This window comes from Podarcis filfolensis (genome assembly GCF_964270895.1).
Source record: "Podarcis filfolensis genome assembly, chromosome: 4".
NCBI classification, from domain to species: domain Eukaryota; kingdom Metazoa; phylum Chordata; class Lepidosauria; order Squamata; family Lacertidae; genus Podarcis; species Podarcis filfolensis.
Genome location: NC_139607.1, coordinates 10,705,377 through 10,721,853, shown reverse-complemented (window position 1 = coordinate 10,721,853; position 16,477 = coordinate 10,705,377). Strand labels below are relative to the sequence as shown.

Here is a 16,477-nt window from a genome sequence, read left to right as displayed (position 1 = left end):
CTTTAAAAATCTGGACGTTTTCTCCTGGTTAATGTTGGAAATGAAACTAATGGTGGAAATGAAACTAATTTATGGAGGGATTTCTGAGCTGTACCAAGATTGTCATCACAAGACTTCTTAAAAACACTTACATTGGTGGCAGGAGAAATAGCAGCAGATGATCCTGCCTTTTTCAGGCCACTGGCTCATTTAGCTCAGGTCTGTCCATTGTGACCCCCAGCAGCTCTCCTTTGCCAGCACAGCATCCTCCATGGGCAAAGACTGTGCTAAGGATGGAACCTGGGACCTTCGGCATGTAAAACTGCCAATATACAGATATATTTTGTACTTGGAAGACTCTGTTCAGCTGGGGAAAGTTCAGAAAGGGGTAGGAATGGGGCCAGTGGGCTGGAGCAGCTCCCCTGTAAGGAAAGCCTATAGCATTTGGGGCTTTTCGGTTTAGGGGAAAGGCATGTGAGTGGAAACGTCATAGAGGCATATGAAATTATTCATGGGGTGGAGAAAGTGGATGGAGTTTCTCTTACATAGGACTTGAACTGGGGTCAGTCGCTGAAGCTGAATGTCGGAGGATTCGGGGCAGACAAAAGGCAGTGCTTCTTCATACAACGCATAGCTGGAACTATGGGATTTGTTCTAACAAGAGGCAGTGAGGGACACCAACTTGGTCCACTTTAAAAGGGAATTGGACAGATTCATAGAAGATAAGGCTATCAATGGCTTCTAGTCATTATGACTACGCCCTACCTCCAGTATTGGCTCTGAACATCAGTTGCTTGGGATAAGGAATGAGAGTACTGTTATGAGTTATGGCTCCTCCCGAAAATGTTCTCTATTCCCACTCCTTTTGTGCTAATTATGAAAGTGAGAGGGAAATTTGGTTGCCGGGCATGAGAACTGCAGTAAATGCATAAATACATATTTATTACTTTTTAATGCAATGTATTTTGTCCTGCTAGGGATGCGAGTGGCGCTGTGGGTTAAAGCACAGAGCCTAGGACTTGCTGATCAGAAGGTCGGCGGTTTGAATCTCCGCAACAGGGTGAGCTCCCGTTGCTCGGTCCCTGCTCCTGCCAACCTAGCAGTTCAAAAGCACATCATAGTGAAAGTAGATAAATAGGTACTGCTCCGGCGGGAAGGTAAACAGCGTTTCCGTGCGCTGCTCTGGTTTGGCAGAAGCAGCTTAGTCATGCTGGCCACATGACCCGGAAGCTGTACGCCGGCTCCCTCGGCCAATAAAGCGAGATGAGCGCCGCAACCCCAGAGTCAGTCACAACTGGACCTAATGGTCAGGGGTCCCTTTACCTTTACCTATTTTGCCCTGCTATTCTGCCAAAAATGTTCCCAGAGCAGCTTACAGATTAATAATAAAAGGAGGACAGTCTGTGCCTTAATCTAAGAGGCATGGCACCAATGGAAGAAGAAACAGAGAGGGGAAAGGGATCCAAGCAGACTCAGGAATCTACTCTTAAAGTCTCAGAGTTCTTATAAGAACTTTTGGGGATGGAAACAGTTGGACAAGTGGTGGAATCTAAAGTGCATTGGGAGAGCCAGAGCAATGGACCTGCCAGCTTCCTTATCGTGAGATCGACATTTGCAAACACAAATTGAAGTTGGCTATGTGGTATGATAATGGGGAGATGTCACTTCTATTTTCTATCAATTCAATCAAAAATAATAGCCAGATGAATAAGCATATGCTTCCAAACCAGAATTTGCTACCATTTCAAACTATACCTTTTCTTAAGTTGATTTAAGTTATACCATCTTGTTCCTCTGGTCAATTTAAATTAGTAGAGCAGCTGCCTTGTTCATTGTATTCAGCTGATTGAGGCGGCCACTGCGCCAGTCGCGGCCAGCCACCATATTTCAGTTGTGTGGTTTTTTTAATCATGAAAACCTACACAATGTAGCAGCAAGAGGAACAGACACATTCTTTATAGATCAGGATCTCTAGTGGTAGATCTTTGCAAGATTTGCAGTAGATCAATAAAGTGTTCTGATTGTTTAACAATAGCAACAGAAGTGCACTTTATTTCTTTTTTTAAGTACTGCTGAAATGAATAAAATGTAGGGGAAACCAGGAGTCAACTATGACTATGAGCTCAGTTCCAGTCCTGAAAACAAATTTCTTGGCTAAACACATGCTCAGGGGCACCCTTTGCCTCAAGGGAACGTGTATGGGTTGTATTCAATAAAGTCCAACTGAGAGTAAACCCACTGCAATTAATAAACCTATGCTAGCCATGCCCACTAAATTCAGTGAGTCAGCTGTGAGCGGAACTAGCATTGACTGCCACCCTATGTATTTCACATGCACATGGACAAGTTGCTGTGTTGCACCAAATTCTGACTGGTGGGACTTGGGGTTCTAGTAAAATAGAAGCAGAGTCTGAGTGATCTGACCAACTTGTTTTGATGCTTGCCTGCGTTTGCAAGCTGTGAGGCCAAACCCAGTGCTAAGCCGGACGAAACCCCTTGCTATAACTTGGGATTTCCCCCTTCCTTTTAGCTGCGGTTCCAATGCAAACCCCTTCCTGAGCAGGATTTAAACCCTTTCAAATTTGGCCTGCTAAGGATCTGGCCTGTGCAGCCAAAAGGGTTTTGCATGCCTGTACTGTGGTATAGCATTCAGGTACTTCTCCCAGAGGCAAAAATTCTCTGGCACTGAAAAGTAGTTTGTGACGCTGTTTGTTTGAAATTTCAAAATCTCTTGCAAAAGAATCCTTAAGGTAATGCACTTTGATCCTTGGGCAGGTAACCTCAGGTAGAGGTGAGCTATTGATTGTGAAAGAGGTGCCTAGATTGCCATTCCCAAAGACATACCAGCTTTTCATTGATAACATTTAAAAAATATGTAAATATATGTATTTGGAGAGTCCCGTTCATTCAAGTAGACCAAGAATTAGAGAATATGGTGTGCAGTCCCAAAATAGATCTCACTGGGCCAGATATAGCTTTGGAAAGAGCATCTCTGTCCTGGAATGACCCCGAATGCACCAATATTTTTTTATTTTGGCCCTTTGATTTAAATGAGATTAACAGGTCGTCATTTTTCTTGCATTCAGTTGTGAGCATTAGCTTGTGCTGCAGTATACAGAAGAGTACAGCAGCACCTCACCCTTGCTCTACCATGGCCAATCACCAAAGGTTTTTTTTCTAAATAACAGTTGGGGCATTACATTACAGCAGTGGAAGGATGCAATCCCATGGCAAGATCTGCTGGGGTGAGCAGCTTAGGATGCAGTGGATCTCTGGCTTGGCTGGTTGACGCGTCCCACCCAGTCAGAGCTAAGTCCCCAACCCCAGCTCAGCCAGTGTAATGTGGTCATCCTGGAGAGCCAGTGTGGTGTGGTGGTTAAGAGCGGTAGTCTCGTAATCTGGGGAACCGGGTTCGTGTCTCCGCTCCTCCACATGCAGCTGCTGGGTGACCTTGGGCTACTCAGACTTCTCTGAAGTCTCTCAGCCCCACTCACCTCACAGAGTGTTTGTTGTGGGGGAGGAAGGGAAAGGAGAAGGCTAGCCGCTTTGAGACTCCTTGGGGTAGTGATAAAGCAGGATATCAAATCCAAACTCTTCTTCTTCTTCTTCTCAGTCAGGGCTGAGCCGAGGCTGCTACAAATTCCCCAAAATGGGTGTCCCAGGAGCATGGCACTTTGGCCAGATCCTACGCCTGTTCCTCTTGGTCACAGGACTGGGCAACTCAGCAGAGAACATTATTTTTAAGGCCTGTTTTCCCTCTTCCAGCAGCAGCCCCACTGCTGAATGGGGTTTGGATCTGGCTTCATACCAGCTTCCTGTGATTGAATTGCCCCCCTAGTTGCAGCAGAGGAAAGGAAGAGTTGTGGGGGACTGCCCCCTTTCCTGCCCTGCTCCTTTCCCAGCTAGTCATTAGAGCAACTTTTAACCATGAACTTGAACCCAAGTTCATTTTTTCCTCCCCCCAATCCATTTCCCTTTTGCGTCATGTCTGTTTAGATTGTAAGGCTGCTGACAGGGACTGTCAATTTTTAGTGATTTGTGAGCTGCTCTGGGAGCCGTTTTCTTGGTCTTAAAAACAGAATTAAAAATAAATAATATTTGAATAAATAAATGATAGAAGCAGCTACAGCAAGGAGGAAACTATGGCAGGGAACATCTGTGGATTAGTGTAAGGCCTCAGATTCTTGTACTCTCACTCTGTTATTATTAGAATAGTGTTGTGATCGAAAAATATGTTTCCCATAAATAAATGAAACTCTGTGGAGCTATCTGCAGGAAGCTGGATAAAATAACTTGAAATTATTATTTGCTTATTTTATGAATCGCCCATCCTGTGGTTTAAGCTTGGTCTCTCACTAGTCTTTTATAGTCTCATATCTGGCTCCAGCAACTATTTATTGATAAAGGAGTTGATTCTTTATGTGGCTGAAATATGCCTCCTAATGGCTAATGTATTTTAGCTTTTTGTATTAGTTTTTAGTAATGTATTTTAGCATTTTAGTTTTAGACTGTAGGGCAGAGGTAATATTTCACTGTAGTTAATAGTTCATGTATATCATACAGAATATATCCATTTGCCCTGAGAACATGAAATACACCCACCATTCTGATGAAGACTGCCACCTTTTATCAGAAATACGTTCTGAAAGTTATGTAGAAAAATGTAGCAGCTGCATATTTTGGAACTGTAGGCTCCATGCTGGTGTAGTATCTCATGGTCCTCAGGTGATGATATACGATTCAAACCTTATAGAGTCATACCTTGGTTTTTGAACAGCCTAGTTCTCAAACATTTTGGATTCTGAACGATCGAACCCTGGAAGCGAGTGTTCCAGTTTTCGAACGTTCTTTTGGAACCTGAACATCCGATGAGGCTTCCAGTTGGCTGCAGAAGCTTCTTGCAGCCAATCAGAAGCCGCACTATGGTTTTTGGATGTTTGGAAAGTCGAATGGACATCTGGAACGGATTCCGTTCGACTTCCAAGGTACAACTGTACATTGAACTTTAAAAATCAACCAGGAACATCCTAAAGTGTCCCCAATTAGATCTTCATAGTGGTTGCATTTCCCATAGCAGTTTTCTTCAACATTGGGTTCCCAGATGCTGTTGAATCAGGGAGAATTTGGAAGTTGTCACTTTTTCTTAATCCTAATTGTGTCATTTTGACTGACAAACTGGTTTAATATTAACTAGGATAATATTTACCTTCATACCATAGTTAACCGACGCTGGCTTGTTCAAACAAACATAGTTAATGCTTGCTATAATTGTGGGTCCAAACTACATGGCAAGCTGTGGTTAATCAAAAGCGGAATTTTTTGAATATCTGGCCATGCCGGGAAATCAGTGCACAAGCCTGAAGCTTGCTGCAACTTGTTCATCTCATGCTAAATTGTGGTGTGCACATGCATATAAATTTTACATCTTCTACTTTAACTGGAAAACTCTGTACAGGCAACTCCCCACTTGCACGTGACCATGCACACATCTGATGCCGGGATGTGGGGAGCACCCTGGAGAATCCTCTTGGTTCACATGAAAACCCTCCCCAGAGAGAAGACGTCCTCTTTGGTCCCCTGGGAGGGTCTGCTCGTGAACTGGAGGGTCAGTGGGACTTTGTTGAGATGCTCATCTGATGTGCGGGGAAGCGGCTGCTGCGCTACCCCACATGTCAGCTGCTAGGCGGGGAGGCTGAGCAGCCTCAACAAAGCCCCGCTCCCCCTCCGGCCTGCAAGGAGGCCCTCCCCGGAGCTCAAAGAGGATATCCTCTTCAGGTTCCAGGTAGTGTCTCCTTGCAAGCCGCTAGGACTCTTCAGGGTGTTCCCCACTTAACGTGCATTTCACTGACACGTGCGGAAGCCCAGAATGTAACTTCTGCACCAGTGGGAGGCTGTGCTAGAATTTGGGAGTTGAGGCCTCAAGGATCTACCAAGAGAAATTTATTACCTGGAGGCGTTTTCCCTTTTATTCAGCCTGAGAGCGTCTGTTTGCAAGGTTGAAGTACATTCCCTAATTGGAGACTACTTTTCGGGATTTGTGGATTTCTGGTGTCTTACTACTACTAAGCAGATTAGGGTGGAATCTACACACACATTTTTAAAAAGTTCTGAAAATGGTTTGGGGTTTTTTTAGCTGTAAAAAAAATTCAGTGGAACCCTGGTTTTTGAGCGTCTCGGAAGCCGAATGTTTCAGAACCTGAACGCCATAAACCCAGAAGCGAATGCTTCCGTTTTTGAACGCGCCTTGGAAGTCGAACAGCTTCCGAGGTGCATTTCTGAACTTTCTCCATTCACTTTGATGATCGCCCATTGCGCCTCGGTTGTTGAACGTTTCGGAAGCCATACGGTCTTCCGGAACGGATTACGTTCGACAACCGAGGTTCCACTGTACATTGAATTTTCCATAAGGCTCACCATCACCATCTAGTGTCACATTGTATACTGCACTTAAAACACTCTTACAGTGTTTTATTTGCAGCTGTATAGCTGCGTCCTAGATGACATAATTGGGCAAATATTCATGGATACATCTTCCTTCCCAGGTTAGTCTCTGGTTCTAAAGGCAACAGCATAGGGGAAGGTGCCTGTGGAAGAAATAATGATGTGGCACAGGAGAACCCCAGCTGAGCATGGTGCTGGGGTGGCGCCATTCAGAGATGGCAGCCGGAGTGGTCCCAGCTCTCAGCAACATCTTTCAAGACACAGGGCAAGGGCACAGCTGGGGGCACAGTGGTGAGTTTCCTAATACAGTGGTACCTCCGAAGTCGAACGGAATCCGTTCTGGAAGTCCGTTCAACTTCCAAAACCAAGGCACAGCTTCCGAATCGCTTCAGGAAGCTCCTGCAGCCAACCGGAAGTTGCGTCAGACGTTCAGGTTCCAAAGAACATTCACAAACTGAAACACTCATTTCCGGGTTTGCAGCGTTTGGGAGCCAAAATGTTTGACTCGCAAGGCATTTGGAATCCAAGGTACGACTGTATTTCATGTCCAGGAAACGATTGGGAGCACACACCGTTGTAACAAATGAACACCGTTATTCTTAAAAGGCTCGCATACCATGCAAGTTTTGTCCATAAGAACATTAGGCGCATCATCTGTGTGCTTCATTCTGAGACAACATAAAAGCAAAAGGGGGGGTGGAGTAGTCGCTTCATCAGAATTGAATAGCACACCCAACCATGTTGTTGCTGTTTTTTCTTTTCTTCTAACAGATAATCCTGAAATAGTCAACAGGAATGGGATGGAATGTCAAGAGGCCTCGATGAGGACAGCAAAGCATTGTTACTGTACATACTACCCTGTCTCTTCAATAGAATTGCCACAAACTGCATGCTGAGTAAAGAGTTTGTTCGTCTGGACAAATCACAAAAACACTAAAGAGCTAGTGCTGCTATATCATAAAATGAATATTAAATATGGTATGCTTAGTATATTCCAAACTAATCTAGTTAACTATCTGATGCCAGCTGTGATGGTTCAAGACTTAAAAAAAAGGGTAACATTTTACTTTTCAAGGTTTTATACAGCACCGTTTACTTCTTAGAAATATCGTCTTACCGCCATGATTATAGCTAATGTAAGTAGTCCTATTCATATATTATTGTAGGGTTCACAACTTTATGAATCTTTCAATGTTAGCAATAAATGATTTACATTGGCCACTAAGCCCAAGGTCCAGAGAACCACCTAACTAGCTCCACGTGGGCCCCGGCCACTTCGCAGGGCAAACTGCTTCGGAAATTGTGGAGAGGTCCCAAAGCTGTAGGTGAGACGGCAAAGGGGGTCTCCTGCTCAAAGGAAGTTGGGGGGGGGGAATCAAAGGCCCCGCTGAGCATGTGCAAGCCCTCGGGTGCCCACCCCAGTCGCCCTTTGGATCTTGGCCAATCTTCACCAACTGCAGACTTAACTTTTAACCCTTTGACCACTTTGTACTCTCTTAAAAAGCTCACTTCTCTACTAAGGCAGTTGATGCCAAGGCAAAGGAGGTGATGTGAAAGCCGAACCCTGTATCCCTGAACATCACCCGTCAAAAGCTCCAAGGCAAAGCACAAATTGCGGAGATGCACACGAGCTGATTTTGGGCAGGTGCGGAGAAGCTGTACTGGAATCGTGGCATTCTAGAACTAAATTAAACCTTTGCACAGTGTGGTTTCCATACCCCAAACAAAGTCTTGACTATGTTATTTTACAAAGAGAGAGGATATTTTTTAAAATAAAGCCTTTGCAAAAGTGCCTAAATTTTGCCACATCAGACTTGAAACTATGTGACACTGATGTCTATAATTGAATTTACACCAAGTGATTAAGCTTTCAGATTTGCAATCAGGTTACCAAAAATAAGAACTTGTTATGAAATAACTTCTTCCCAATTAAAGAAATGGGTCTATAGGTGAAAAGATAGCAAGATATTCTATTTTAACTCAAAACGGAATAATTGAAACTGAGTCATTGAAAAAACTAATAAGTGACTTTAATCTAGATGACTAGGAGAATACTGAACAAAATGTAGAGAGAGCTTCAGTTTAATCCATTGTTACTCTTGCCGTATTTTTAAAATCAGGTTTAAGAAGTTGTAACCGGATTACAGCACAGAGAAAGAAACTAGTTCTTTTAACCTTTTTTTCTTTAAAAGCTTATTTTATGTCACAGAACTATGAAGATATCTTTAATACAGCTATATACATATTATATATACACATACATATATATGGACAAAACAGATTTTAATGTTTACTTTTTTAAAAACTGTGTTGATTTACAAGGTAATTATATACATTTGATTAATGTAGGAGGTTTGTTTTTAAGATTTGTTTCCTATACTGTTGTACCAAATATGTCACATTTCACATTTTATATGTTGCACATATATCAGACAAGTACATAGTTTTTAAATTATTGTTTATAAAACAAAAAAGCAGCTGTTCTATGGAAATATGTATAATTGTTTGAAACATCTGGTTTTTTTCCATGTGAACATTATAAATGATTGCAGTATTTTAACTAAGACTTTTCAGATTGATTCTAAGCTACTTAGCTCTGGCGGCACTGCCTACTCAGAAAGACCAGAAGCACTAATTGATTTTTTTGTTAATGAAATTATTTTTCAGTGTTAATCTTGCTTTTCAAATGTCTAATATCTGTTTATATTCAAACGATAGCTTTGATCATCTAAAAGGAGGGGGGGAGACAAAGAACCCAAAATCTGATGGTAAACATAGTGTTTGTAATCTTGCATTAGTTTTAATTTGTGAGGAATATGTATTTCTTTTATCTTCACTTGTAAATTTTCTCAGATGTTTAACCTAGGTTGAGAATATGGCCGTTTACCTACATCTGTAGTTTGGGTTCTTTTTTTTTTTTAAAAAAAGTTGCATTTAAACATTTGATAGTTTATTGGACAATACTAAATGGCAATTTATGTATGTTGTTTAAATATTTAAACTGTAGAAAGAACATTTTATCGGACATTATGTTTAAACAATTATTTTCTTAGAATCACTGCAATGTTATGTTCTATTCATTAATGATCAAAGGTCATTATCTTTATTTCCTCCTGAACCAAGAGAAAAAGAGAGATCCTATTTTTTAAAAAAGAGAGTTCCACTGTATTGACATATAAGTTTGTTCTGTTTCTACATTTCTAAAAATATTTATGTCAAACCACAATCCACTGGCTCCAAAATAGCTGTGTTGTCTCAGTGGGGCTAGGCTGGACTAAGTGGTTTGAGAATCACAGTTTTAAGAGCATGAGTCACAGAGGTTGCACAGGCAGAGAAACCAGCGGCAGCTAGAATGAGGTCCACACACACCACTCCCTGAATGCCCTCCAGGAGCCCTGACTAAGCTTTCAACCTGTATCGTTTTCCGAGTATGTTGCATCACCCCATTTTGCTTTGGTCTGCACAGCTTCAACAGCCTCTGGCTCTGAAGTGATTTTTTATTTTTTATTATTATTATAGTAACAACATATATTAATCCATTCGCCCCTGGCACGTTCTCACTTGCAACTTTTAAAAATCCTGCTCCTTACATACTGTGCCAGCCAGGGCTGGCCCAACCCTGAGGCGAGGCAAGGCAAGATCCAGCCTCCACGGAATTTGTCGCCAACCTCTGCTGCTACATATGCTTTGGGGGCAGGATCTACCCCTCCTGAGCAGCTCCCGCCTCCAGTGCCACTGTAGAAGTCATCTCATCGAGTAGAAGGCTCTGCTAGTCTCCCATCCCTAGGGATGAAATGGCAGGGGCTGCCTTCTGGGGGTTTTGGGCTCTGAACCAACCCCGTGTGATTCCAAGCATGCCCCTTCCCTGCCCCCCATTCCCAATATAGATATTCACTTCCTCACCCCTTACTCCCAATGTAGAATTGTAGAGTTGGAAGGGATCATGTGGGTCATCTAGTCCAACTCAGAGCAATTCGGGAATCTTTTGCCCAACGTGGGGCTCGAACACACAACTGTGATTAAGAGTCTCGTGCTCTCCTGAGCTATTCCTCTCCTTGCTCCCAATGTAGAACTTCACACGCACCCCTTCTTCCCTGATGGGTGGGCAGGGCGCCGTTTTGTGGCTGGCCTCAGCTGCCAAAATGTCTTGGGCCGGCCCTCATGTCAGCCCTGCACTCCAGAACCGATTCCCCCTTTATCTCTGCTCCAGCCACCCAGCTGGTCTTCATATAGTGTTCATTCCAGCCTCAACCTGATGTTCTAACCCTTAAAGCGATATGCATTTTAATGCTTGCTTTCAGCCATTTGGCATCTAAACACAGGACTTTGTCCCACTGTTGGTTGCTTGCCTCATTTTACTGTTTTGGCTTCCATCTTCAGCCCGCAACACAAGCCTAATCCTGTTTTCCATTTCTACCAGAATGCGTCCCATCAGCAGAACTAGCAACAAGAACTTCTCATTTTCACCTGCAAAGGAAGTCTAACCCTGTCCTTTTCAGCAAGGGCTACCTAGGAGATCAGAAGTCACGCAAATGCATTCAGAGATACCTGTCTCTGGGACAGCAAAATCACTGGCCCAGTCGGTACATCACATTAAACCAGGAGTCAGCAAACTTTTTCAGCAGGGGGTTGGTCCGCTGTCCCTCAGACCTTGTGGGGGGCCAGACTATTTGGGGGGGGGGAATGAATGAATTCCTATGCCCCCAAAATAACCCAGAGATGCATTTTAAATAAAAGGACACATTCTACTCATGTAGAAACACGCTGATTCCCGGACCGTCAGCGAGCTGGATTAGAAGGCGATTGGGCCGGATCTAGCCCCCGGGCCTTAGTTTGCCTACCCATGCATTAAACCATAGTTTAAAGCAAATTATGGTGTGTTTGCAAGCACATGCTGCTAAGGTTTTCGGTGCTGCTTTTCCACTGCTGCCACCCTGTGGACAAAATAGGCCAGAATCCGCCTTGTCATTCAAACCCAGGTTTGTGGTTCATTTCTCCCCCAACAAACCACTAGTGGAAAGCTAAAAACAGATTTTGGCTGGTTTGGAGAGCAATGACAATGAGCCCAGGTTTAGACAACACAACAAGGCCGACTCATTGTTTGATCCACAATGTGGTAGGAGTGGAAGAGGAGCTCCCATATCTCACATTAAACCACAGCTTGTTTCAAGCTGAGATTTAATGTGACATGATACCCAAGCCTGGTTTCCTTCTGCCCCTTCTCAACTGCACTTTGTTTAGTCTCAGTGCCTCCTGCTTTTAATCTGTACTCATAGTAAAGAAAGAACTAGCGTTTAAGAAGAAAAAAAGTATACAAGAACATAATTTTTTATTTATTTTAGAGTAGTTTTGTAGAATACATTGAATCTGGAAAGATCTAAACCTATTTTTCTGTATAAATATTATTTGCCAAAACTTCATTTATATTTTGGAAAAGAATGTCTAACGATGGTAAATCGACCTTACATTGGTTTGTTGTTGTTGTTGTTTTTAATACTCCTTTGAAGCAACCATGAAATGGGCCAATATAGTCAGCAAGTACTGAAGCCGAGACATAATTTCAAGTGTCTTGGGACGTCTCTGTATTTTCTATAAGAGCACTTCACCAAAATACCTTAATTTGCCCATACAAAATGATCAATGGTGACATTTACACTGCATCCTTTGCTAACAGTTAAATAAACCCCTTCTCTTATTTCATGTACTGTAATTATTTAGGAGCCTGATTTAAATACTCATTTATGAGTTGGTTGAAATATTATTTAATTACCCAATGTGCAACCATGGAAATAAAAAGAAACATTTTAAAATGATTCTGGCACCTCAGTGTTATTTCATTGTTGCGACGTACTGAGAAAACGATTCCAGCAAAGGAAAATGGATCAATGAGCCTTGTGTTTAGAAAAGCTGTAGGCAATAAATATGTGAAGAAATGCTGGAATTTAGGGTCCTTTTTTCAGACAGGAGTTTATGCCAGGCACCCCTGGCATTTTCAATCCACATGCAATGCTTTTTAGTCAGAACAGACTGGTAGATCTGCACTGCTGGCACAATCATTCTTTCACAAATTCAGAACTTCCTTCCCTTTTCCGTTTGGCACAAAGAGCTATCTCAAAACGCCCTACAGGTGATGATTTTCTCTGTACCAGGGAGCCTGAAATAAGGGAAGGCAGAGTTCCCCTTAGATTGACTTCATGGAAGTGCCGAGGATGATCAGACAAAAAATGACTGCTCTTGTAGTCAACTGGTAAAGGTGAGTTCTAGAACCCAGCAAACGTACCTACAGCATCTAGCTTGCTGTGCCTTGAGAACAGCCTAGCTGAGAACTAGGCTTGAAACAAAGCCAGAGACACTCATCCCTGCACAGCGATTGCTCCTTCTACAGTTCTGTAATACTCTACAATTCTCTGATTCATGGAATTATATATTTTCAGCACAGCTGGGATCCTATATTTAATTTTTAATTTGATATTAGACCACCTTGAGACCCTCTCTCACACCTTAAAAACAAACACATACAAGGTCTCTGTGCTGCGTTACTAGGCTGCAGATCTACAGCCATTCCTGACAACTTCAGCCTAAAGGTGGTAAATCCTGTGTCGTCTTCCAGGAAGTATTTCTTTCCTTGCAGTTTTACCCCATTCTTCCTCAGAATGGGAGTGTGGAGCCGCTAACAATACAGTATCGCAGGTAAGCAGCACGACACAGTAAAATGTACCTGAATATGAAAACAGAACAAGGCAACAGTAGTAGAGAGCAAAAATTATGGACTCCTCAAAAAAAATGTTGCTTGCATCCCAAAGGCCTGGGCAGATAGGAAGGTTTCTACCTTTTGTGCTTAAATGTGGCCAAAGTGGAGAACCACGTTTTATGGGAGTTCCATAACAGATGTGAGAAGTGCACCAGTAATATTTCCTCCATTAACAGAAGCAGCGCTATAGTGCTCATGTCCTGCTTGCGTGCTTCCGGTAGGAATCTGATTGGGCACTGACAGCAAGTTATAGTGGACCAGGTAGGCCCCCGATCTTCTATCCCAGCACATGCTTGCCTGTGACCTTCCAGTTCCACACAGCCATCCAAAGAGACAAACAATTCCATCCTTTCTCTCCTAATGTCATATACTGCTGGAGCTGTCTTGCAGAATACCTCTAAGTAAAGTCACCCCTCTCATTTCAGACAGCTCCTCAAAATTTATTTCCCATATTCTGCTTGCACCATCCCAGCCCCAATGCCCTAGTCTAAGGCTTATTGACTAGTAAGCCCCATTTAACTCCGGGGGGATAACTTTTGATTATATGATGGTGTAAGGTTAAGTATAAGCAATGGAAAATACTGCACACTTCCCTGTCTTCCGTGTGTGTGTGTGTGTGTGTGTGTGTGTGTGTGTGTGTGTGTATCTCTGCCTGTGGATGGTGCGCTCAATGAATAAATATTTCGCCCTCCAGAACTAACAGCTCATGTAGAAAAATTCATTAAAATGAATCAAATGTCACAGCTCTAATCATCCATTTGGCTAAATCTAAACTTGTGCCAGCCATGAAAGCTGTAGCAAGAGGCATTTTAATTATGGTGAGGGCTACTTATTTAAAAATTACTGCAGTGTCAGAAAAACACTGTGAAATGGGTTGAGTTGCTAAATCTCTTTGTCTTCTATTTAGTTTTAAGAACATTTGCACTATTGTTCTGTATGAGGCAAGTGACCTGTCTGGCCCTGTATTACCTGTAATATCTAGATCCCTCAGATGATATATACCAGTACTATTGTAGGAGAATCCACTGTCAATCATCTGCATCTTCTAGCAATACAAGCTATTATCATTCCATTGCTATTCTGCAATAATGCCTTCAAATCACTTTTTCTTCTATCACACAAATCCCAACATTTCTGAAATACGGTTCCGCAATATTTTCATGGTGTGCAAAGTTTTGCACACTTTCCCACTTTTGTGTGTGGTGGGGGCAGGGAATGTTAAGTGACTTCGGTTTCATGGCATTTCTGTGCGTCTCTTGACAGAAGCCTGTCACTGCAGTCTGTGTGGACAGCTCACCGAGACCGTGAACTCAAGTAGTTCCTGCCACCTAATTTTTGAATACCAGGAGTTATATACCAAACACACACACACAAAAGGGTGATTGGTGACCTGTGTGCATGCTCATAACATGATCATTTACTGGTTGGTGGAAGGAGACAATGCAATCTGAATGCATCCTGTCACTGGTGTGGACAGAAAAAGTGTGACCACCCTGGAACATACAGAACTATAGTGCTATAAATGAAACATCAGGAGGGGCACAGTATGAACCATGAAACTAGAATGGCTCGATACAGAATTTGTCCAGACCCTGGCATGGCTGCCGTACTTGCCTGCTAACTCGGGCTTCCAGTCACTGCAGCTCTGTTACCTGGCAACGCTTAAGAGGTCAAGAAGTGAGAAGCAGCAGTGAAGGTGGGTTGGCTTTCATACATTAATTTAAACTAATCAGCCAACTCTTTTGCTGCAGGTCTCTAGAATTTCTATATTCCCCTCTAAAATAGTCAGCCTATGTGCAGAACATGATAGGAGGAATTAAGAGATTCCGCCCCCACTCCCTTAGCTATAAGATGACGACAAACCCACCACATCGCAATTAAGCCTCGTTTCTCATTAGCTTTCTGAACTTCATCATCACAAATTTGATGGTCCGGTTCACACAAGTAAAAAAAAACTATTTTGTCAAAGGGTTATGTAAGGCAGTAAACATGTTTTGCCGCTGGCAGGAGAGAAACACTTCTAAAATGTTTTCACAAGGTCTCAGAACAGTGCAGAAGTTTGCAGTATCCTGATCACAGCCGCTGTTCTTTCCTGAAGAAATGTGCTTACATTTTGAATAGTACTGAGGTTCTATGGGCGGAGAATTGTGGTGGCACAGACAGAAATCAAACTAAAGAGGACCCTTTCTCTTGGCTCCTATCAACAGTCTGGGCCCCTCCAGACATTCTGTTTATTGTGTATTTATGATGATTTTTGCTCATGATGGTACTGGGGCAGTTATATGCAGTTATACGTCATCCCACTTTCAACACTCTTTGCTCCTGCAAGTTTCATAGTGGATATATTGCTTCGTTTCCAATGAGTTTTGTGTCCTGTAACTTCCTGCTGAAAACCCGTATTTTGCAAGTGTTAAGAGTTTGTTTTTGTCTCACGCTTGTTGCACTATAGCACAAGAGTGCCCCCCCTCCAGATGGCAATTGTTGGTTTTTAATATTTTGGTTAAAGGGAAATATTTGATACAATAAAAGGAGAATGTCCTGGGTGCCTAGATCCAAATTTGAGGCAAGTACCATATTTTTTCACTCCATAGGGCGCACCGGACTATAGGGTGCACCTAATTTTTAGGGGGGGAATTCAAGAAAAAAAATATTATTTAAAGGGAGCGCTGAGCAGAGCCTGTATGCATCCCAGGCTCTGCTCAGCTCTCCCTTTCATGAGACGAGTGGAGTGTGTGTGTTGCTCTTGGGGGCTTTTCCCTGAGGAGGGAGAAGGGCAGCCAGTCAGTGATGAGCTGCCCTTCTCCCTCCTAGGGTAAAAGCCCCCAAGAGCGGCTCTGCAGGGCAGCGGGATGAAGGCTCGCTGCTGCCCTGCGGAGGCTTCGCGGGCTACCCCAGAGCTGCTCAGGAGCTTTATCGAGGCTGGCGGGGGAAGCCCGGGCTTCCCCCACCAGCCCCGACAAGCTCTGGGAGTATTCCCCACCTCCCGCAGAAGCCGCACACTCTTTAAAGGGGCTGCGCGGCTTCTACTGGCTTTTCTAGGAGATGGGGGAATTCCCCCACCTCCCTGAAAAGCCCGCAGAAGCCGTGCGCTCTTTAAAGGGGCTGTGCGGCTTCTATTGGCTTTTCTAGGAGGTGGGGAAATTCCCCCACCTCCCTGAAAAGCCCGCAGGCTGCCATCTGCAAGCCTTGGGAGCCCGGCGGGAACTCCCACTGCGCTCCGAAGGCTTGCGGACATCTGCCCGAAGCCTGGGGTGCGCTCCCCGGGTTTCGGGCTGCAGGCTGCTGTCCGTAAGCCTTGGGAGCCCG

At 43.5% G+C, this 16,477-nt stretch overlaps 1 protein-coding gene across 26 annotated transcripts in view; it reads left to right on the top strand.

The window, feature by feature from the left end:
- MBNL2 (muscleblind like splicing regulator 2) overlaps positions 1–12,233 on the top strand; it is a 77,626-nt gene extending 65,393 nt beyond the window's left edge. For all 26 annotated transcript variants that reach the window (XM_083610905.1, XM_083610902.1, XM_083610901.1 and 23 more), the window contains one exon: positions 7,192–12,233. In XM_083610905.1, coding sequence (XP_083467031.1) covers positions 7,192–7,316 — 125 coding nt within the window. In that variant the 3' untranslated portion in view covers positions 7,317–12,233. The remainder of the gene's footprint in view (positions 1–7,191) is intronic.
- Positions 12,234–16,477: the final 4,244 nt, after the last annotated feature.